This window comes from Nymphalis io, chromosome 27 (genome assembly GCF_905147045.1).
Source record: "Nymphalis io chromosome 27, ilAglIoxx1.1, whole genome shotgun sequence".
Taxonomy (NCBI): domain Eukaryota; kingdom Metazoa; phylum Arthropoda; class Insecta; order Lepidoptera; family Nymphalidae; genus Nymphalis; species Nymphalis io.
The window spans coordinates 4,120,124-4,143,025 of NC_065914.1; the positions used below are offsets into that span (position 1 = coordinate 4,120,124).

The 22,902-nt window shown below is 34.1% G+C and overlaps 1 protein-coding gene across 2 annotated transcripts in view; it reads right to left on the bottom strand.

Annotated features, from left to right (window-relative positions):
- Nucleotides 1-3,179: 3,179 nt before the first annotated feature.
- The window catches only part of LOC126778833 (scavenger receptor class B member 1-like), a 42,680-nt gene continuing 22,957 nt past the window's right edge, over nt 3,180-22,902 (bottom strand). The window contains exons 4-12 of one of the 2 annotated variants that reach the window (XM_050502534.1): nt 20,533-20,671; nt 15,102-15,214; nt 13,059-13,158; nt 11,665-11,792; nt 8,728-8,848; nt 8,206-8,356; nt 7,273-7,423; nt 4,951-5,047; nt 3,180-4,843 (exon numbers count right to left, since the gene is read on the bottom strand). In XM_050502534.1, coding sequence (XP_050358491.1) covers nt 4,631-4,843; nt 4,951-5,047; nt 7,273-7,423; nt 8,206-8,356; nt 8,728-8,848; nt 11,665-11,792; nt 13,059-13,158; nt 15,102-15,214; nt 20,533-20,671 — 1,213 coding nt within the window. In that variant the 3' untranslated portion in view covers nt 3,180-4,630. Of the gene's footprint in view, nt 4,844-4,950; nt 5,048-7,272; nt 7,424-8,205; nt 8,357-8,723; nt 8,849-11,664; nt 11,793-13,058; nt 13,159-15,101; nt 15,215-20,532; nt 20,672-22,902 lie in introns of both variants that reach the window. The other variant, XM_050502535.1, reaches the window with a different exon arrangement.

Here is a 22,902-nt window from a genome sequence, read left to right on the forward strand (position 1 = left end):
ATAGCAGAGTCGCTGGAACAACTCACCGAAATGCTGCGTAGCCTAGGCGAGTCTTCCCGGTGTGTCGGTCTCGGTATGAACTTGGACAAGACCAAGGTCATGTTCAATAGGCATGTCGTGCCGGGACCGATATACGTCGAGGGGAAACCTCTCGAAGTTGTTAGTGAATATACCTACCTAGGACAGATAATACAAGTCGGTAGGAACAACTTCGAGAAGGAAGCCGATCGAAGAATTCGCTTGGGATGGGCAGCATTTGGCAACCTTCGTCAAGTCCTCAAGTCGTCTATACCGCAATGTTTGAAGACGAAAGTCTTCAACCAATGCGTCTTACCTGCCATGACATACGGTGCCGAAACGTGGACACTAACTGCGGGACTAGTCCACAAATTCAAAGTCGCTCAGCGTGCTATGGAGCGAGCTATGCTCGGAGTATCTTTGAAGGATAAGATCAGAAATGAGATTATCCGGAAAAGAACCGGAGTCACCGACATAGCTTGCAAAATTAGCAGGCTGAAGTGGCAGTGGGCTGGTCACGTATGTCGTAGGACCGATGGCCGTTGGAGCAGACGAGTCCTAGAGTGGAGACCGCGAATCGGCAAGCGCAGCGTAGGGCGCCCTCCAGCCAGGTGGACCGACGACCTTAAGAAGGTGGCGGGCACCAACTGGATGCGGAAGGCGGAGGACAGGGAGCTTTGGCGCACCTTGGGAGAGGCCTATGTTCAGCAGTGGACAACGATTGGCTGTTGATTTTTGATTTGATTTTTAAATAATTGTATAAATATTTTAAAGTATTTTTTAAAAACATCTTTAGTGTAGTATTATATGTATAAGGCAAATGACTCTACTCCACCTAATGATAAGTGGTAGTAGAGTCCAAACACGACGACGGCCAGTACAGTCGGAAAGAATTTTCTGCACTAGCCGCCCCCGTTTTGCCGGCCCGCAAGATGCCTCTTCACGCCTCGTTTGAACTCGTTTGGCGATGGCATTAATGGCGGTGATATCGAGAGCCTAGAGAGAGAGAGAGATGAAGGAAGAGGGAAGCATTATTTTGAGAGAATAATTCCTCAGAGCACTCGCCGTGATACAGTCGATAAAAAGCGCTCAGCGCTGCTATCTCTCGACGCAATTGTAAAGGCTTGAGGGTGTTTGTGACCTTTACGTCACCAAAAATGCGGACCGCACGTCTCTGCAACTGATCCAAGGCCTCCAGTAGGTACTTAGTGGAGCCATCCCAAAGGTGTGAGCAATATTCAAAGTAAGACCGTACCTGTGTTTTGTACTGAGCCTGTTGAACAGTTGTTGGGTGAAAAAACGCCGCTTCTTGTTCAGAACTCCGAGTTACCGTGAAGCTGTTTTTATAGCAGCCTCGATGTAATCCCTTGGACTAAGGTCGCACCGAACGTCAATCCCCAGCATGGCGATTTTGCTTTGTATCACCAGCGCAGTGCCACAGAAGGAGAAAAGAGGGGAAAATGGTGACTTTTTCGCCGTGGGAGCGAGTACCTATGTTTTCTTGGCGTTAAACTTAACAAGATTATCAGAGCACCATTCGGCGATGAGTTCCAACGTCCTATCAAGTTCAATGACAAGATTCTCCCGCCTCTCCTCAGTTTCCGCTCGCCCAGCCACTGCGGGTCCGTGGTATCCACTATCGTCTGCATAGCAAAATATGTTCCCAAGAGAGAGCATATCATTGATATGGAAAAGAAAGAATGTGGGGGATAACATGCGCCCCGAATATCGGAATACCCACTAAAAAACCAGCGGTACCCTTTTCGTCTTCACGAGGAGCGCCACGGGATCACTTGCACATGATACCTTGACGCTCTGACAGCCGGCCCGCCTATACGAGCCTCCATTCTCTAGGGAGGGTTCCCAGGGTATTGTCAACCCCCTAGTCCCAGCGGTGCCTATTGCGGCGGGGGAGAAGGTGCGCATAGCGCCTCTTTCTTCTCTCCGGTTTGAAAAGGTCACCTACACTAAGCTCATGTGATATTATTTTATTTTATGGTTTATTGGAATTGTGTCAAATATAGAAAAATGTATTTTTTATAATTAATATAATATTATTAATTCAAATATTATTTTTAAAAGTAAGTAAAGTATATATATATATACATATATATGTATATATATATATATATATATATAAATATATATATATATATATATGTATATATATACTTTACTTACCTTTAAAAATTGTGGTTGGATTAGGCTTATGTATATAGCCTATTCCAACCACAAGAGGAGTATAGAACGGTTTGTAGTGCATAATATAACAGAAAAATTAGCAAATCGCATGCAATTTGTAAATGTACGGTTTGTTTGCCTTTATTCCTACTTCGATTGGAATAGGGTGAGTTGACTGCGTCATTAGACTAGTGGCTAGATAAAAGGCCGCACACGCTTTATATTAATTTCATTCTGGTTCAAACCCCAGCTTGGGCCGGTAAGTATTATTATAAATGAAGTAAGTAAAAAAAACTTAGTAGAATCAAATCTTAATTTGGAAGTGTGTACACTCCCGAGCCTAGGAAAGCAAGCCATTGGTCCAGCGCCTGAACTCTTTCCGGTCGTGTTGGTTTTCCCAACAAATCGGATTATGAAAGTGAGGGAATAGAGAGTGCATCTGTGTTTGCGCATACATTTGTGCACTATAATATGTCCTGCGCAATTGGCTAATCTCTCTTGAGATTGGCCGCCGTGGCCGAAATCGGTCTGGAGGACGTTATTATTGTTATTAGTAAAATAAAACGACGACATCAAAATCTTATAATTTATTTATTTATAAAATGCCTTTTTTTCAAAATAAATCGAATATATAAAATTTAAATTATTTTGTTTTATGGAATGTCACAGTATTTTTTTTTATTAAAAACAAGGGAAAACTTTAGCTTTTTTTTAATTCTATCAAATCGCAGTTATAAAATGTTAGAAAACAATAAAAGTTTGATAATAAAAAACAAATAATGTGTTATTATTTTTAGAATTTCATAATGGATATATCACATTGTTAAACATACATATATTATTAAAAGATTTTTTAAAATTGTAGCTTATTGTTGTAGTAGCACTATTTTATCATAAGAGTAGCTTTAGGTTATGATGAATTTTTTTTAAATTTTGATAAAAATTAAAATTATTATGCAGCTTTCATAATAAATTTGGGGTTTTAATAAATTTTACAATATTGATAAGGAAAACTATGTTAAAATATTTACATATAGTACAAACTGGTAATAACTAATAATTATTGTGTTTTTTTTTAATTTCCAGCCATTACTCTATTTCAGCAAAGATTTTAGGTTTTAAGTTATAAAAAAAAGATAAACTATGAAAATATCTTAATCTGTATGTAATTAAATAGAAATTGATAAAACATTATTATAAATTTATTTCATTGTTTAACAGCCGTTATTTACTTAAATCTAGTTTAAATTTAATAAAAAATATGTGATATCAATTTATCCATTATATTTAAAATACAACAATATTAATCATTTGTACTGTTATTTGTCTTTGATTGAGGCAAGTGACAGCGTCTGGCAACATTACAAAAAACGTTATAAAAAAGGTTAATACCTTTATTTTGTATAACGGGCAGAATTCAACCACACCTTTGAATGTTGTTAATTTTTATATCGTAACAGGTATTTATATGATAAATACGGTTACTTACAGATAGTAATTCGGGCAATATACCATGTTACATATTAGTAGGCTAGTAATGGTAGGCCTAGCTTTTTTGAGCAAAATTGTCCTTAACTATTAATTTCGTGCACGGCGGAAAGCGAAACATTGTAAGGAAAATTGTATGATCTTTCGGCTAAAAATTAATTTCTTTTCTAAATAAGACTTATTACCAGAGCGACAGCCGAGTTGCAATATTTTTGGAATCTTCTTCTATATTCTTTGAAAAAATGCTATCTTATTTTGGAATAAATGGACGGACCTACCGTAACATTGAGTGGAACTTATTTCCTACGAAACCCTATAAAAGAATGATCTTTCCCAATATGGAAAAATATGTTATCGCCTAAAAATATGAAATGGAAATTATATCCGTGCTTTTTCTATATTGTAACACTGGACAAATATCACGTGCGTAGTGCTTATAAATTAATAAAAAATGTGCTAAATGTTATATTGCCACCAATAACATTAAGAAATTACAAGTAATTAAATCATATTAATTATTTCTATCAACAATCAATATGGATAATTTTCGTTTTAATGGACCGTGTACACAAATGTCACTCAAACACGTGTAAAAATATTTATCTGTAAATAATATCTTCGTTTTCATTTTGCACAAAATCTATTAAAATAAATTATAATTACAAATTGCTCTTTAAATTTTTGATATTTAGAGTCTAAGCAAACCTCTTTGTTAACCAATATCAGCTGATTAATGTATTTGTTTATTAATTTAATAGTGATAGATTATTTGACTTGACAGTTAATATAGTCCATATTAACTGTCAAGTCTATCGTGCCATATCGTCGCTGATATTGGTGATGGCTGACGTGACGTAAGCAGTCAATTAATTACATTAATTCTGGATGCGTAGGAATAATTTGTCATAATTTCAATAGGAATCTTAAAGGTATTTAACTATTATTATAATTGACATTTTAATTCAGTATCAACTGGTATTATTTTCACTGTAGCGCAAGGTTTTCTCCTCCTCCTAACGATCATCACAAACAGACATATTGACGATACTGTTAGTGTTATCAAGCAAAACACCGTTAGACCGAGCTGAGCTGCCGCGGTAGAATACGTCCCGTGGTATACCAGCGACTGGAGACTCTTTGGTAGCTCTTCTACTGACTAAAAATTAAAAAAAATATGTATTATTATTTATTTAATTAATTGTTTATGTGTTATAATTATAACAAATTTATTAAATTTAATTTAAGTACTAAGTTAATAATTACCATTTCAATCCAGGCTATGGGCAGCACTGTGCCCTGTTTCAAAAAGCCGAGGGCTCCAAATGCGTCTGATTTTTGGACTTGAATGTTCAGTTGTAGACTAAAAAACAACAATAAGAATATAATATAACAAACATTTCCAGTTTAATTTGATTACACACTTTCCAATCATTTAGTTAAGAGGGTAACCGAAGTTAGGGACCTAGGAGTGCTTCTAGATTCTAATTTATTATTTGACAGGCATGTGAATAAAATTATCGCAAAGCCTTACAGTACGTTGGGTTTCATATTTCGCCAGGGAAATGACTTTAAAAATAGTAATATATTTAATTTTGTCGATTCAATGTACCTAGTCAACAATATTTATATCAAGTGTTCGCATTCCATTGCCCGCTCAAAACATAACTTTTATGTCCCAATGTGTAGAACGAACTATGCTAAAAAACGCTTTTTGGTAAGAGCATGTGACAATTATAATAAACGCTACTCTAATATAGATCTTTAAGGAAAATTTATTTAAGTTCTTAGAAGCCTTAAAAAACTGTATTTGTCATTAATATTCCTATGGTTTTATTTGTTCTGCTTTTTAAATTACGTTTTAAATACTTGACTTTATATATTTTAATTAATTGTTAAATAACTTGTTACTGTTAGGTTCACTCCATGTCTGAATATAAAAGTGGAAACTTTGTTGGCTTATGTGAGACTTATTTTGTTACCAAATGTTTATGTATTATATTATGCTGTATGTATCCCTTAAATAAATTTCAGTACATTATATCCAAAAATATTGTATTATAAGCAGATTATATCAATCTTTCCGAACGTCATACGTCAAGCTGTCAGATTGGTTTTAAAAAGTTTAAAATACACTTTTGGCGGGAGGCAGCGCGAAATATGGTCAGGCATATCACTAATATCAAATTTTATAATAATAATCTATAAACCAGATTTTAATAAAAGTATTAAGTCAATAGTTCTTATATTTTTCCAATAAATTTTAAAAATAAAATTCATTTTGTTTTGCTTAAAGTATTAATACGCTAAAGTCTCATTTGTGTTCATGTTGACAACGCTTTATCGAAGATGTGACCGTTACATATATGTTGCAACTTTACACGTGTAGTTATAACGTAATTTTCGAAAGTTATCTCCGTTATATTAGTACCTGCAACGTTATTTGCGACTCGCGTAATCGCTTAAACACACAATTTTTATTTAATATTCTTTGGGAACTTATTTAATTTTACACGTTGAAAAGTACGATGTTTATATATGGGAACAATTTAAAATGTAACGGATACTGACTGTATGCACAAAAAAAAAGTCTGGAGTCTGGAATTTGGTAGTGTGTGTACTCCCGTGCCTAGGAAAGCTCGTAAAGCCGTTGGTCCTGCGCCTGAACTCTTTCCGTTCGTGTCGGATTGCAGTCTCATCGGATTTTGAGAGTTAGGGAATAGGCTATAATATGTCCTGCGCATTCTATTCTCTCTTGAGATTTCGTCGCCATGGCCGAATATATATATATATGTACATCTATGATCATTTTTCAAATGTTCTATTCTTTAACAACGATAAGCGACAAGGCTTTTTGTGCTACAATTTTTTGTTGACTTTTATTACCTCACCGCATTCCTGCAGTTCTTACTGTATACCACAATTGAGAAAGGGTGTAAAGAAAAATTACGAAACTTTTATACAATTTTGCATAGGAAAATTCAGTTCAAAGTTATAAATAAAATAACATAAAAATGTAAATTAAAAAAAAAAATTGCCTACGGGAAAAAAAATCACGAAGCGTTTCTAATCTTTACATTTCTTTTACTTAGAAAATGATTTTATTTACATAATATAGGTCTCTCATTAGGGTTTTTTGGCGTTCATTACATTCTGTTTCCATGGATAACCACATCTACTTCCGCCTGTCACCCATACTTCAATTATTTTTGTTTCTTTAATAAGACGTTCCAGCGCTATTGGTCTACGGAAACTATATTATGTATATATATAATATATAATATAAACGCCCTTAGACATTGGCATTGTAAGAAATGTCAACCATCGCTTATAGCCAATGCGCCACCAACCTTGGGAACTAAGATTTTATGTCTCTTGTGCCTGGGGCTCACTCACCCTTCAAACCGGAACACAACAATATCAAGTACTGCTGTTTTGCGGTAGAATATCTGATGAGTGGGTGGTACCTACCCAGACGAGCTTGCACAAAGCCCTACCACCAGTAGTTTATACGTATATATACTATAAATGTAATAATAATACATAAATGTATGATATAATAAAAACTGTTAAAATTTGCTTAAGTACCTAGATTTTCCACTCAAGGCGATCCCCAACGTTGGATGAATGTCTAAATAAGATTCATGCATGTCTGAATCTGGGTTCAGACCGGTTATTCGCGTCCGTAGAATCTCATCACCTCTGTGGAAATGCGGAAATGATGCAAAGGCTGGTGCTCCTGAAACATCATCATCAATGTAATCATGGAATGTAGTTGATAATAAAGCGTTTGTATATTTTATCTCAGTTATATTGATATGATTCTTTTTTTTAAAGTTTTAAATCGTAATAAAGAAATTACGCCAGTCTGTGTATTTAAAACTAGTTTCCGACCGCGGTATCACCTGCGTGTGAGGGGGATGGCGGGGTCCTGCAGGTGATACGGTACTGTATGTTATTTTTTGTACCCTTTACATTTATATGCAAATTTTGCATAAACGGCGTAGGTTAGACGTTTAAACGTAACAAACAAACGAACAAAGAAGTATTCTTACTAATATTATTATCATTAATAACAATAGTAAGGATAGGTAGGTAGACTGGCAAATGGTGCACCTGATGATTAGTGGTCATCACCGCTCATAGACATTGACACTATAAAAATATTAATATCCCTTACATCGCCAACGCCCCTTGATGATCTTGGGAACTAAGATGTTATGCCCCTTGCCTGTAGTTGAACTAGCTTTACCACCAAGTAAAATATAATAATTGTATGTTTCGAGTGGAAGTCCACGATGAAGGACGCCATGCGATGGACCGACCCAATAAAAGTGTGTTGGCGGCCCTTTGAATGAATGCACCAGGCTCACCACTAACAGGGATATATGGCGTAGGCTCGTGAGGCGAATAACATCTGCGCGATAACATAATACTTCATGGCGACCACGACCGCTCTGACAGGAGTGTCACGACGAAGAAGAAGAATGTTTTGAGTCTTACGCGTGTGCGTGAACTTACCCATAGCGCATTCAGTGACGTTAATAATACCCCGTGGGGGGCATTCCCCACTGTCTATTTCACAGTAGCACTGATTCGTTGGGTTGTTTTCAGGATCATCGAAGACATTTTCAGGCATTCCATATCGCATTAATTTTATACCGTCTCCTATCTAAACAAAAAATATTTATTATTATTATATTAGTATATGTGTTTTGTTGCCCTTTATAAAAAAGTCTTATTTTTTTTTTAAATTTAATATCTAATGGTAACTAATTTAAATGTCAATTTGACAGTTATCAACTTGTCATAGTGCTATAGTCAACTGTCAAGTTAAGTTTCCATTGTATATGTCTGAGTATAGACGTATAGAAAGGACATAAGTATTGGCTATAGAGGCCATTTTGTAAAGCCACTGTTTAGTTATTGTAAAGCAAAACCAAAGTGGCTCGGTAGTGATCTTTTCATATTGCAACAATTATAAGAAATCATATAATATAGCCAATATTTAAAACTTTGAACAACTACAAAAAAAAAACTTACTTCAACATCCTTGATGTACTTAAATGGCAGACGACGGCACAAATTCGGATAGAAAACGTACAGAGTAGAATTTTTATCGAGTAGAGATGGCGGGAAAATCGTTCCATCCGATGCTTCTATGCTGAAATAGTAATTATAGTTTTATTTATTATCTGTAGTCAGATGTGAATTTTCAAATCTTCTAAGTATAGGCTTTTGTATAGACGGCGTAATAGTATTAAAAAAAGCTACGTTTTCACGTAATAATATTAACTAGCGTTTGCAAAGTGATACAAATTCACCCATAACTGTTAAGAAATTGCGGGAAACATATATATGAATTGATTTTTAAAGATTTTTGTCTACTGTTATGTAGCCAAACAAAAACAAAATCGGTTGGCAAACAGAATAAAAAAATTAACTGATCAGTTTTGTATTTGCCAATTTATAATAATGGCCTCCAGACCGATTTCGACCACGGCGGCCAATCTCAAGAGAGATTAGCCAACAACGCAGGAAATATTATAGTCCACAAGTGTGTGCGCAAACGCAGGTGCACTCTCTATTCCCTAACTCTCATAATCCGATGGGACGGCAATCCGACACGACCGGAAATAGTTCAGGCGCAGGACCAACGGCTTTACGTGCTTTCTGAGGCACGGGAGTGTACACACTTCTAACTTCCAGACTCCGAGCTGCTACTGACCTCCGGGTCTGTGGACTAACATCATGCCACTACACCAACGAGGCAGTCAATTTATAACATATAGAAAATGGTAATATACTTGTATATATAATTTTAATCAATGAACATAAATATTTGTAGATATTAAATACAATTTATGAATAACACGCAATTTAGTATTTAAAGTAAATTTATTATTATCTTTTGCGATAAACTTTGGACCTTATTATATGAATGTATTTCTCATTCAGATATAGTGGTTATATAACAATTAACACAAATAATCATACAAATATTGCAGTTTTGTTTGTATGGTGGTAGGGCTTTGTACAAGTGTTACAGTGCCAATATATATATATATATATATATATATATATATATATATATATATATATATATATATATTGATGGGTGATTTGGTCAGTCCGGTCAGATAGTTCATTTGCAAATCTGCCCAAATATTGAAAATACAAACAAGTTCGTTATTTTAGGATCAACGAAAATACAATGTTCTAATCTGATTGATATGGAATGTTCGTATTATTTTAGTTTATTGTTTTAGGTCTGATGAGCTGTGTTACAACAATTAAAATATGTTAAAATGTTCATTACATGTCTCTAAAATATCTACAGAAAATTCAGTGACAACCTATATCTTTTAATATAAAACAAAATCAAGTCAAAGTAATCTAAAAAACAAACAAACAAAACAAATTTTAATTATATAACAAAAAAAATCATTCCATTTATAAAAACAAAAGAAAATTTACGATAACTTCAGTTTATATTAAGTGTCACAGAGTGTAAATATCATCAAAATAAATAACAATTTTACATAGATTACATTTTACATTTTGCAATTCATATCAGTTTTGCAGTATTCTCCAGATTTTTTTAAAAAAACTTCCAAAGTTCCATAAATAATTTAACATTTAAAACGCCATATTTTTACAAACCCATTATTTTGCGAGCTTTTCCGCGAGAACTAAGTGTCTGTTTAAAATTCGACCCCATAAATAATTTCATCCCCTATTTTCGTCATTTTTAAATAGGGCCAAAAAGGTAGTATACCTTTTCAAACAAAAAAATAATTTTCCAAATCGACTCATAAATGACGGAGTTCTGAGGTCCGAGTTCTTCTAACAAACATAAAAGTAAATATTAAAAAAAATATTGAAACCTTCTTCTATTTTTGAAAACGGTGAAAAACACGGTTGTGTAATATAGAAAAGTGATATGCGACATTAACTATAATAATTATAGCACTTAAAGGATAGACACACGTATCAAAATAGCGTATCATCGTAATACCATACTTATACATCATTTACAACATTTAAAGAACTCGCTCATTACGAAGTGAATTCTTATCAAAAACTAATATGACCATTGGTAACCGAAGATTCGAATCGCAAGCCTCTTTGATTTTTCACGTGCTTAATTTGTGTTTATAATTCATCTCTGTATCATTGTTAATATTAGCCTTTTGTTTTGTTTATTTAACAATACACTATTAACGCGCGTAACACGAGTTTTACATCTTTATAAAAAATAACTCTGACGGCTGACACTGAATCTGAAGCTAGTCTGCCGGATATCTCCCCCGCTCCCGGCACGCATTTCCCGTTAATTGGAATCGGTTGGTAGAAAAAATTTTTACGCACACGTACGCTTGGCACGCGCCTTAATATAATTAATATAAGTAACCATTAATTCTCATGTTATATTGTGTCGATTATATTATATTACTGTTTAATCAGAGATTGTACTGCGTCGAATAATATAGTGAATTTTTGATTGCGTGGCTTGATATCCTTTTAACCCTGAAATTAAGTAGTGAATCTCATGTAGTATTACACGAGTTATTTGTCAGTTAGCTGACATAGACCTTACTTATCTCATAAAAGATATCGTGATGAGATCATAGACAATTCTTAGGATTTTTTATAGTTTTGACATATTTCTAATAATCTAGTACCTGGGGATGAATTTGCCCACCATTGACCAGAATCGTGGTATATGATCTAAGCCTTTTCTGTAGTATAGGAAACCTATGGAAGATTTATTACTAGCTGTTTCTTACAGAATAGAAGAAGTAGTATCGAAATTTGAAAGTATGAAAAAAATGTATGGAAAAAACCTGCTTTGTGTGGGTTGAATTGCAACTGAACTTTAAGACAGACCAGAGATTGTTAACTGGATTAAATAGAAGCTTGTTTTTTATCTTATCTCATCTTCCTTTTATATGGTTTAATTTCATAACGTTGGCTCACCTATTGCACTCGGGACTTCCCCAGTAAGATAGCGTCGGCTCTCCATTGAACTTTTCAAGTATGTTCATTCTGTTCTTTTCATTCTCTCCCGTGTTTATTGTGAAACGATCAGATCCGGTGCCATTTTTCTATAAAAAAAAGTTTAAAATAAAGTAATATTCATAATCTAGACATTTTTTCGTCGGGCCACCTGATGACGCCTAAAAGTTAATTTTTTTAAACTTAATGAAATTTAGTCCTACCGTCTATTCGAAATGTAGATTCTACTGGGAAGAATCGGAAAGAAACTCTTACTGTTTTTATTGATCAATAGACTACATACGTATAGAGTATACATATATATAAATTTAAGTGCGATGTTTGTTTTAATCTGTCATGCTCTCACACATATATATTCGTGTGTAGAATAGCACGTGTTTATTCAGACACGTGCGTATATACATTCAACTCTGTTCATTTTATTACGATCGTTAGATAATAAATGTTTTGCTTCATTATCCTTAATTAAATGTTTTTAAAACTTAAACCATAAGATGCTAGTATATAGTATTATTATATAATTATATAAGTAATTGCGCTTCATAGTTTCACCAGCTTCGAATTACGATATGACGAGCCGGTTGGCGTGGTTGATAGATACCTTTTATTTTGTCTTTCACGCCAAAGGTTGTTCGATTCCCACTCAGGACAGACATTTGTGTGCATGAACATGTATATTTGTCCTGAGTCTGGGTGTAATTATCTATATAAGTATGTATTTACAAAAGAAAAGTAGTATATCTAGTATATCAGTTGTCTGGTTTCCATATCACAAGCTCTGTTTAATTTGGGATCAGATGGCCGTGTGGGAATAACGTCCCAGGATATTATTATTATTAAATTTAGACTTGGCATGGTAAGCGCGAATTTCATGTTATTGTTAGCTATATATGTATAATAACATTATCTAAAACATATACAGTATATCTATGTATATTATATTTTTTATGTTTATTGCATAAGGTTTTATTTTTACAGAATGGACTTATTTCGGATAACATAAAGTCGAGTTTCGCTTGTTCCGACGAGTTGTTTTAGTGCCTTATGTATTTTGAACTTCCCGAAGTTAGTTCTTCAAATAATAACTGTCTATGCTTGTAAGCGTAACTCTTGTTTTTTAATTATCTTACAAATATAAAAAAAAAGTTCGATCTCAATGTATTATTTAATAGTGTAAGCAATTCTTATTATATCTTAGTTTTTTAAATTAATGGAAATGTCTTCAAATTTCTACACACGTCTCTGTTTTCTGCCAGTCTTGGTTATTGCGTTCCTGCTGTATCAGTGATGACGTCACTCCACCTCTTGTTTTGTCTAGATCAATTTCTTATCCTTGTAAAAAAAAAGTTACTTACAGTTACTAGAAGGCCGAATTTTTCAAAATTTAAAAGTCCTTGAATGCTTAAAAATGGCTTCGCGATATCAATTATGCTGTCGTCGTAGCCCCAAAGAAATCTGAAATGTAACATCAATTGAATAAAATGATATTTCAAGCATTTTTTATCTGTAATACCAGAGGACTTGCAGGTGAGGAATATAAATTATTCCTGCAACGCACCTCTATGTTTAACAATTTAAGCAATGGCGCCCTTAGTATGACTTATTTTGTGCGCGGAGTCTAGAGGTAAGGAAGAATATCTTAAGGGACTTTGTCCAAACAAGTGTGCCGAAATGTATGAAGTATGGGTTCTATAAATTACCAGAAAGGTACTATTGTAGCTAAAGGGTAGACTTGACAGGGCTTTGTGCAAGCCCGTCTGGGTACCACTTACTCACCACATATTCTACCGCCAAACAGCAATACTTAGCATTGATAGCACATGAGTGAGCCAGAGTAACCACAGTCTTAATTCACATTACACCTTAGCTCCCAAGATGATTGATTTCATATATATTTCCCTAGCCACCCTTAGTGCATTTAAGGCATGGGTCTACGGAGTTATGGGCCCCACATGCCATGCGTGTCATTGTTATTTTGGTTACCTAAAGTGACTGACTTCTGCATTGTCACCTTTTCATACCCTGAGACATTTAACATCGGCCAATTGATCCTAGTACCAGGCATTTTTCTTTCCTAAAATATATTTTTAATAAAACACCGTGCAGTCAATCAATATGGCCTTTAGCACAATTGCTCTATCTGCGTTACAAAGTGCAACATTTGATTGATAAATGTCCGATAACATTGTCCTGTTGAAAGTTGCAATTGATTGATATAATATTTAAATAGTATGAATTAAAATTAATTTGATCGAAGTACAGCGCAGCAATTGGAAAGTCATATCATCAATTTTTTTCAAACGTGAAAACTTCGAAAGATATGGAATTTGGGGGGGGGGGGGAAATGCGGACTATGTGGGATTCTTAGCCAAAAGCCATCGCAGAGCTGGCCTGGACACGATCTACTATACCAGCTGATAAGCTTAGAGATGGACTTAACCAAAAATATGAATACATTTATTTATTAGCAACAAAATATTAATGATTATTTTTATTCTTGACATCTTGATAAGCCTTGTTTGTGTGCTGCTTAAACTAACAAACATAAACTCTAGACAAACTAACATATGTGTATTTAAAACTCACACATAAAAAGAAAAACAAAAAAAAAAACAAAATAATATACAGGTAAGCTTTCACTAAATAAATCAAAACAAAGCTATTAACAGACATACTTACAATATTAAATATTCTTACAAAAGTATTATTCGTTATCATATTGAATCGTTTAGCAATTTTTTTTTAATTTATACTTTTCGTTGTAATTTTTTTTACAGTGTCAATGTATATGGACGGTAGACCGGCAACCATTTCTCTACCTACCTAATTTAAATGAAGATAAGAAAGAACTATCGGTTTATCCAATTAATTTTGTGATTGTGTTTTGAAAAAAACAAGAAAATTATATATTATTCATACGTAAATGTTTACAGTCATAAAAATGCGATTATTAGTGTCTTGATATTTTGTAATATATGCTATGTAAAGTACGGAACAAATAATATATAAAATTGTATACAATGTAAGCAACGTTATCGTAAAAATATTGTATTTAGCCTTGTGTAATATTTGGTAATATTTTAACACCTCATAATGTAAATAAGGGTAATATATATACAAATAACTGCCTCGTTGGTCTAATGGCTTGATGTAAGGCCGCAGACGCTGTGCAAGACAGGAGGTCATGGTTTCAATTCCCAGATTCTTACAGCACCAATGATGATCACCGTATATATATATATACCAGCTGGTAACCGCGACTTGAAAACTTATTCATTCTGTTACTCCATTTTCATCGTCCACGCTAGTTTTTTGATGAAATTTATTCAATGTACAAAAAAACAGTTTCACTGATTTATTATATGTATAGATAAATAAAGAAAAAATATTATAGTTACCTTTGCACCGGCAGTTTCAGAAAGGCATCTTTATGATTAGCGACTGATGATAGCGTTGTAGCTAACGCGAGCTGAACTATGTATGACAGGCTTGACGCTTTGGCGAGGACACCCTAAAAAAAAAAAAAAACAGCTTAAAACTTAACATTAAGATAAAGGCCTTCTTTACCAGAAGCGGATGTTTAGTTGAACCATTTCTCTCTTTCTGTCATCATTCATTTCACATACGAAAGAAGAAGACACAACATTAACTAATCTCCCGCTAAAAACACTTACAGGTATATATGTGTTATTAATTTCATAAAAACTCAATAGCATTGTTTTTAGTATCTTAAGAACTATCTTTGTATTAAATTTGTTTGGTACAATCAGTGTGAAGTCGCCATTATATTTATAGATTGTTTAAAAGAGTTACAAAAATGCTTAATTGATAAACATTAACTAAACTAAAATCTATATTTAGTCAGAATCAAGACTACCACAAAATGGCTTCAATTTATGCCCATCACCAAAAAATGGTAACCAATGCAATACTAGTGCTTCCAATGCCATAAAAACATACAAATCTACTCTGTGTATTGTTTTCATTTAAATTGTTTTTGTTTTTAAACATTTCTTGTTAATACTTGTTGACTTTCAGCCAGGTTATGGATTTATTGTATTTGATTGTCAAACTTTTGGCAGTAGATTCAGAACCGGTTGTTGCTTTACATATAGTAGAATTCTAGAAGAAAGTTCAAAAGTGCTTCATTTTATCACTAAAAAAACCTACAAAGGTAAGGCATTGTTCTTGTTTGGAAGTCCTCACTATAATATTGCATTGGTATCATTTTAAAATGACCGAATGATTCTTAACCGATGATCGTGGGTTCAAACCCGGGCAAGCACCTGTCAATTTTCATGTGCTTAATTTGTGTTGTTGTGTTTATTCTACGCATTGGAGCAGCGTGATGGAATAAGCTCCAAACCTTCTCCTCAAAAGGGAGAGGAGGCCTTAGCCCAGCCGTGGGACATTAACAGGTTGTTACTATACTGTACTGATAAAAAGAAATATGGATCTCGTGTTGAATGAAGAACCAGCCATCACTAATTCCATAAGTTGTGCGATAATTTACATCAATAACAAAATTATGACATTTATTGTTTTGTTAAGGAAAAAGTAGATTTAGTTTCGCGGTGGACAATCTGACTTCGCGCTGGCGATAGTGGGAAACACCGCGTTCCGTTTATTTATTACGTCATAAGTTATTGATTTTATCAATTATCATTTGGTTGGTGTATTTGCTTTAGATTTGTGGTTTCTGCGGTGGAACGAGATGCTTTCTGGGCATGGGAATGTAAAAAGTCTTTATACTTCGGGCTGTTACTTCTGAAACACCCAATTACTTTTTGTACCCAGGACCTCACGGTATGCTATGAACTATCTAGAAGACCAACGAATCAGCCGACAGAGTAGAATGGAGTCACTTCATGACAATCTGTAGGGTCATAGATCCGACTAAGAATCTTAATCAATCAATCTTAGGAACTAAGATGTTATGTCCCATGCGTCTGTAATTAGGAAGATTAGCTTATTTTATTATGATCTCAAAAAATCATATTTTAAATATAAAAAATACTGGCGTTTTTTTACGATATTTGCAAAAATGATTTCTTTACAAATTTTTAAAGTTACGAGTTCTTAAATTCTTTTCTGGAGCGACCGATTGACGCGTGACGTCACATCGCCCAACGTCGCTCGCTCGCCCATACAATTTCACCTAAATTTTCGCGTTATTCTTGATTTTATTTATATTTCGGTTAGTATAGAAAAAAAACTTTTATATATTTATTATACAGTACCATAGCATACTAATTTAACAAATAGAACTCAGGAAAAATACTATTTCTATATATATTATCAACAAAAACAAGTAGATATTTTCGTGATGAGTATTTTAATATGAGTACCTTAGTAGTGAAATTTGCCGTATATATACGTTTTTAGTTTTAGGATCAAACATTTAATTTTTACAAGCTATTTATAGGTATTCGTTTGATATAAACATAATTTAGAATTTTAGAATGTTCGTAATAACGGCTTTGATAAGTTGAATACCGATAGTGTTGTCATAAGAGTTTGTATCGATGAAAAATGCATTTCAAAGTTTTAATCTTACGTTTATTGTTAATCTTGAAGATGATTTGTGAACAACGCCGTATCGTTAATGATATAAGTTGAAAAATCATTAATGACTGCGACCCATTGAAATTGATTTTTACCATATTATGTTTCTTTGAAAGTCAAATACCTAGTCTAATATAGTACTTATGATACAAATGTCATTTAAATAGGCTTATAAGGGGACTTTTGAATCGCCATGTTACAGTATATAATTAAACGTAAAGCTGCCACCTGCACTGCTTCTCCGGTTTTTTAATGACATGTGCAAATTAGCATCAATTGATGTTGGCAGACGACAGCACATAGACGTCTTATACACCCACCGCGCTAATATATGTCGGGAACACGTCGATGAGTATAAACTTGTGTCTGAAATAACAAGTTTTTATTAACCAAAGCCTGAGATTGGGGCCAACCAAACTTGGTACAAATCAACCTCAATACGACACAAGTTTGCGCGATGACTTCTAAAATGACCATCCACTCATTTTGAGAATACCGCCTCGCACCAAATCCAGTATCAGGACGTTAGGCTCCGCGGTCTATTAGACGGTGCAGCCAAATTAGCCTCTAAAAGCTTTGTGTGCTCAACAAGGTAAGTCAGTACTTCACGTCAGCTCCTTGCCTAAAATTCTACAAGGCGAAAACTCAGCCCCACATGGAGTACTGCTCTCATCTCTGGGAGAGAGTGATATTATTACTTTGCATCTTCTATCGCATCTTTTAGGGAGAATGCTCTGAGGAACTGTTTAGATTAATACCATGCGCTGAATTTCGTCACCGGGCATCGTATCTATATTTTAAATTCCATCCATACCATCTCGATGTTTGGAAATCCACTACTACAGCACTTTTTTCAAAGCATTTCCTGCCATTTCTGCGGAACCATATTACTCGGCGACTTTTCCGAACCGTTATGACATAGAAACCTTCAAGAAAAGCCTAAGTATACTCATTCCTTTAAGGCCGACAACGCACCTGCAAGCACGCCGTTGTGCTGTCCTTTGACAATGGTAATCACTTTCCATCAGGAAAGCCTCCTGCTTGTTTGCCACTCTTTTAGATAAAAAAGGTTTCTTCCAGGAACAGATTATTTCATTAAAAGTAGGCTCCTCACATCGCACTAGTATCTACATGAAGAATACGGACTTATTGCCGATCACAGTTATGATCACCTGCATTAACAAAATATTAAAATAAACAATAATAATAAGGTCACTAATATATTTCGAGTGATTTGCGAAAGAATCCGTAATCACAAGATCGACTTTCGGTAGATTATTTGTTAGTCTGCGTGAAAACACTGCTCGTATTTTAGCATAAAAAAATATATCAATAACGAATCGGCGATGTGACGTCACAGTCAAAACTCGGACGGAGCAAGAATTATACGAGAGCGCGTAAATTGATTTGCTTATGTTATTGTATTATATATTGTGCACATGTTATTATAATCGTGTCAAGATTATTTTAGTAAAAAAAATTTTTTTTTTTTAATTGACCTCTGCCTAATTACACAGGCTCACTCAATAATAATAATAATAATTTATTTATTCAAGTAACGAGACTAATATACAAAATTATAAGAAAAGAAAATAAAAGAAGAAATAAGAAACAATATTTTTGTTCATCAATCAAAAAATATACATATTATATATATATACAATTATTGTTATATATTTTGTAAGAACGAATACTAACCCCAAGCTCTTTTATCATTTGTATTCCTGTACAGATTGAATTGATTTAATGATAAATTAAAAATGGTCCGCCGAATTTCAATATAGAATCAAGTCAATCATAAAATCGAATAGAGCGACTATGGCGACGAGGACGTTGATTTATATTGTATCGAACACACTAAACGGGAAAACATTGAATGTTAGATGTTTGTTTACGAATGACGTATAGATTATTAGAATTTCTCCGATATGTTATTAATTAGTTCGCGGGGTTTAGCGATTACGATGTTGTAATATCTCCATACATAAAATAATTTTTCCTGACTAATCAGCGCACAGCCAGAACTTAATCTAGAACAGTGGCGGATTTACCAGCAGGCTGAAAAGGCTTCAGCCTCGGGCGGCAGATTTTTGGGCAAATTTGGTGGCTAAAAGAAATCAAAAAGATTTTTTCCTGACGATTTTTTGATGTTTTACTGATAAAAAAAACAAGAATCCACAAATAGTTATGACATTATCGTACGGTTGTGAACCCTGCCTCCAACCAGCAGTAGGACTTGCATGTAAAAATAATTGATATAAATAATAATATTGCAGTTGTAGAGGCAAGTGCGGCAAAAACTGTACAGCTCATATCTTGAAAATCTGTAAATCCGCCACTGGTCTAGAATGCTGTAATTGTAAGTATGTATTATAACGTTACATTTGCTAAGAAATTTGAACTTTAAGGAGGAGTAACTTTATATGAATTTTAATTTTTTCGAAGTTGGGACGGATTGTATTATATGAATTGTATTACTTAGAAACGTTAAACGACAAAAATATCTTCGGAATGACGAAATAATTAACATATAAGTTGTAATTTGTATTTCGTATGAAGAAATATATTTCTTATATATTTTTTATCTGTACGGTCTGTTTGAGGTCAATAAAGTCGATTAATTCTTAATATGTTTGTAAACATACCACAGATAACAGTTCGGCCGAGTTACCAGCGCTTAATTTGATTACAAATTAATAAAAATATAGGATCAAGGTTAAAAAAACCATGATTAGACAAAATTTTAGTAAATTTTATTCATTAATTTTGTTACTTATAAACGTTAACATGATTTCTCTCTTTCTTTCAATATTGATTTGACATTTAAAAGAAGAAGACAGCATTGTTTAACTAGTTATCCTATGAAACATTTGAGGTGAAACCGTAATTTTCACCGCTTTTATAAACCGCAAGATCGGTGATCAATTAAAAGTTATTAATATATATTTTTTGTATTTAAAATAGACAGGCGTATTGGCGAATAGGCCCCTTCATTTTCATTGATTACCATGGCATATGACATTTTAAGAATCATAGCCAACTTCTCTCACGATTACACTGGCTAAATAACTCTTCGAATAAGGTCCAAGCGATTTAAAATATTAGTTCTTAGCGGTAGAATATGGTGAGTGTACGGTCTGTGAGAAGTCAGATGGATCCGTACAATATATAAATGATAAATATCTTCATGATCACATTCACGACCAAACCAGTAGGCACTTTAAAACAAGCAGTTCATCAGTGATAAAATGGATGAAAACTTACCAATAACGGCAGATTCGGAACGAATACTTGATCGAAATGCGCCCCAACACTCGCTTCGGGTAGGAATTTGAAATTATTCCGCTCTTGAAAACTCAACTTGTCACCCTCAAATTTGACCTTCACTCTTTCCAAGTGTTGCCTGTTGAAATAAATAAAGAAAAATTATAAGTAATTTCGTTGAAATTCTATAATTTACTTTCGTGCCTCTATAGAATAGGGGATTTTGTCAAGATCTTTAAAAATAGGATTAAATTTGTTTTCAAAAAGAAAGACGTTATATATATATATCCTAAGACAGATTATCTGTGTATTCAATCGTTACACACTTCTCTGTAGTGTCCTAGTACGTAATAGCTAATTATCAATTGAAATGAATGAGCTTAAACAATTAAATATGTAAAAGTATTTGAATCACAAAATATATTATATATTTAAGTACAATGCCACAGGACAATCTTTTAGACGGCGTGTTTTTGCTATAAATTTGTAATGTGTATTTGTTTTTTTTTTGTATTATTTCATAAATTATAAAAATGACTGTACATAGCTTACTAATAAATAAATGAGTTTAATCTCAAAATATATTCATCCAAAATTAACAACAATCTTTTCTCAGCTAAAATCTGTTAACCAATATCGCTAACGGGATAAAATACATGCTAGAACGCAAATGGACGAGCATATGATCGTTCACGAATAATTAACGTAATAACTATTGACGCTATGATTAAAGTCTCAAAAATAAGTCATCAATACAAACAGCGTGAATGATAAGAGGGATGTGACGTTAGGCTTAGTCTAGACTTTGTTATTTAAGATAACCTAACCTGTTCTACGATCAACTGTGTCGTCAAACTAAGGCCGGAATTTAAAGAAAGAGCCGAGATGGCCCAGTGGTAAGAACATGTGAATCTTAACCGATGATCGTGGGTTCAAACCCGGGCAAGCACCACTGAATTTTCATGTGCTGAATTTGTGTTTATAATTCATCTCGTGCTTTACGGTGAAGGAAAACATCGTGAGGAAACCTGCATGTGTCTAATTTCACTGAAATTCTGCCACATGTGTATTCCACCAACCCGCATTGGAGCAGCGTGGTGGAATAAGCTCCAAACCTTCTCTTCAAAAAGAGGAGAGGAGGCCTTTAGCCCAGCAGTGGGACATTCACAGGCTGTTACGTACGTTTATTTATTTATTTATTTATTGGAAATAGTTACACCATCGACTTATCACTAACACATTCACTTAGCATTAGATACAGGGTATTAAATCTAGGTGAATAAATCATTACAGGTGTAAACAACATTGAATACGTTTACGTTTACGTTTTCAAAATCAAAATATACCTTTTTTTTAATATATAAGCTAGCGCTTGACTGTTATCACACGTGATGGAAAGTGATGACAGGAGGACAGTCTAAGATGGGGCGCGCTTGCCTAGAAGATGCCTATTCACTCTAGACTTGAAGGTACCCATATTGTTGGAAAAACGGAGGTCGGGAGGGTATTCCAGATCTTAGCGGTGCGTATCAGAAACGAGGAAGCAAATCGTTTCGTACGTGTCTTAAATACGTCAACTATGCAATGGATGCAGATCTTTACGATGCCTCGCAGTTCTATGGTAAACAGGTGACGGAGGAACCAAATTAAATAGTTCCTGGGCACACTCTCCGAAATATATTCTGTAGAAAACCTTACTATCGATCCGTCCTGGGATGATAAAATATTAATCCTAACCCACGATAAATACCACAGATCATTTAGATCTCAATTAAGTATATCAATTCAAGGTCAAAATTGTTTATTTATCTGTACTCCTCCTGTCATTTAAGTCTAGAACATTTGATAAGTGGCACCTAGACGGGCACGCTCAAAGTCCTACCACCAAACTTATATATTACTCATGGAGTACTAATATACCTCACGCCGTGATAGATGCATTCACTTTGGTGTAATGCAAACGTAAGATTACATTTTATATCACATTTCCCTTCGACGGACGTCCGTATCGATATACAACAAAAAAAATGTTAAATTCTAATTAAATTTGATAAACATTTCCTCTCAGTACCTCAAAGGTTGGCTGGGAGAGATCTTTGTTTTCATTCAGTCGTTCACTCGTTTTGTGGTCTTTTTTCAAAAACCATTTGCAGCTAACTATCCTGGTAATGCTAGTAATCTTCCTATCACCAGAAAATGAAACAGTATTAGTGCATTTACTGCACGATACGTTTGTCTAACTGGACTGTCTCGTTAGTCTAGTGGCTCGATATAAGGCCGCAGATCCCGATATCCTGGGTTGAAATCCAAAGTCGGGCCGATAAAAGAGCTACTGAGTTTTTTGTCGAAGAATCTTAGATTTAAATTTAT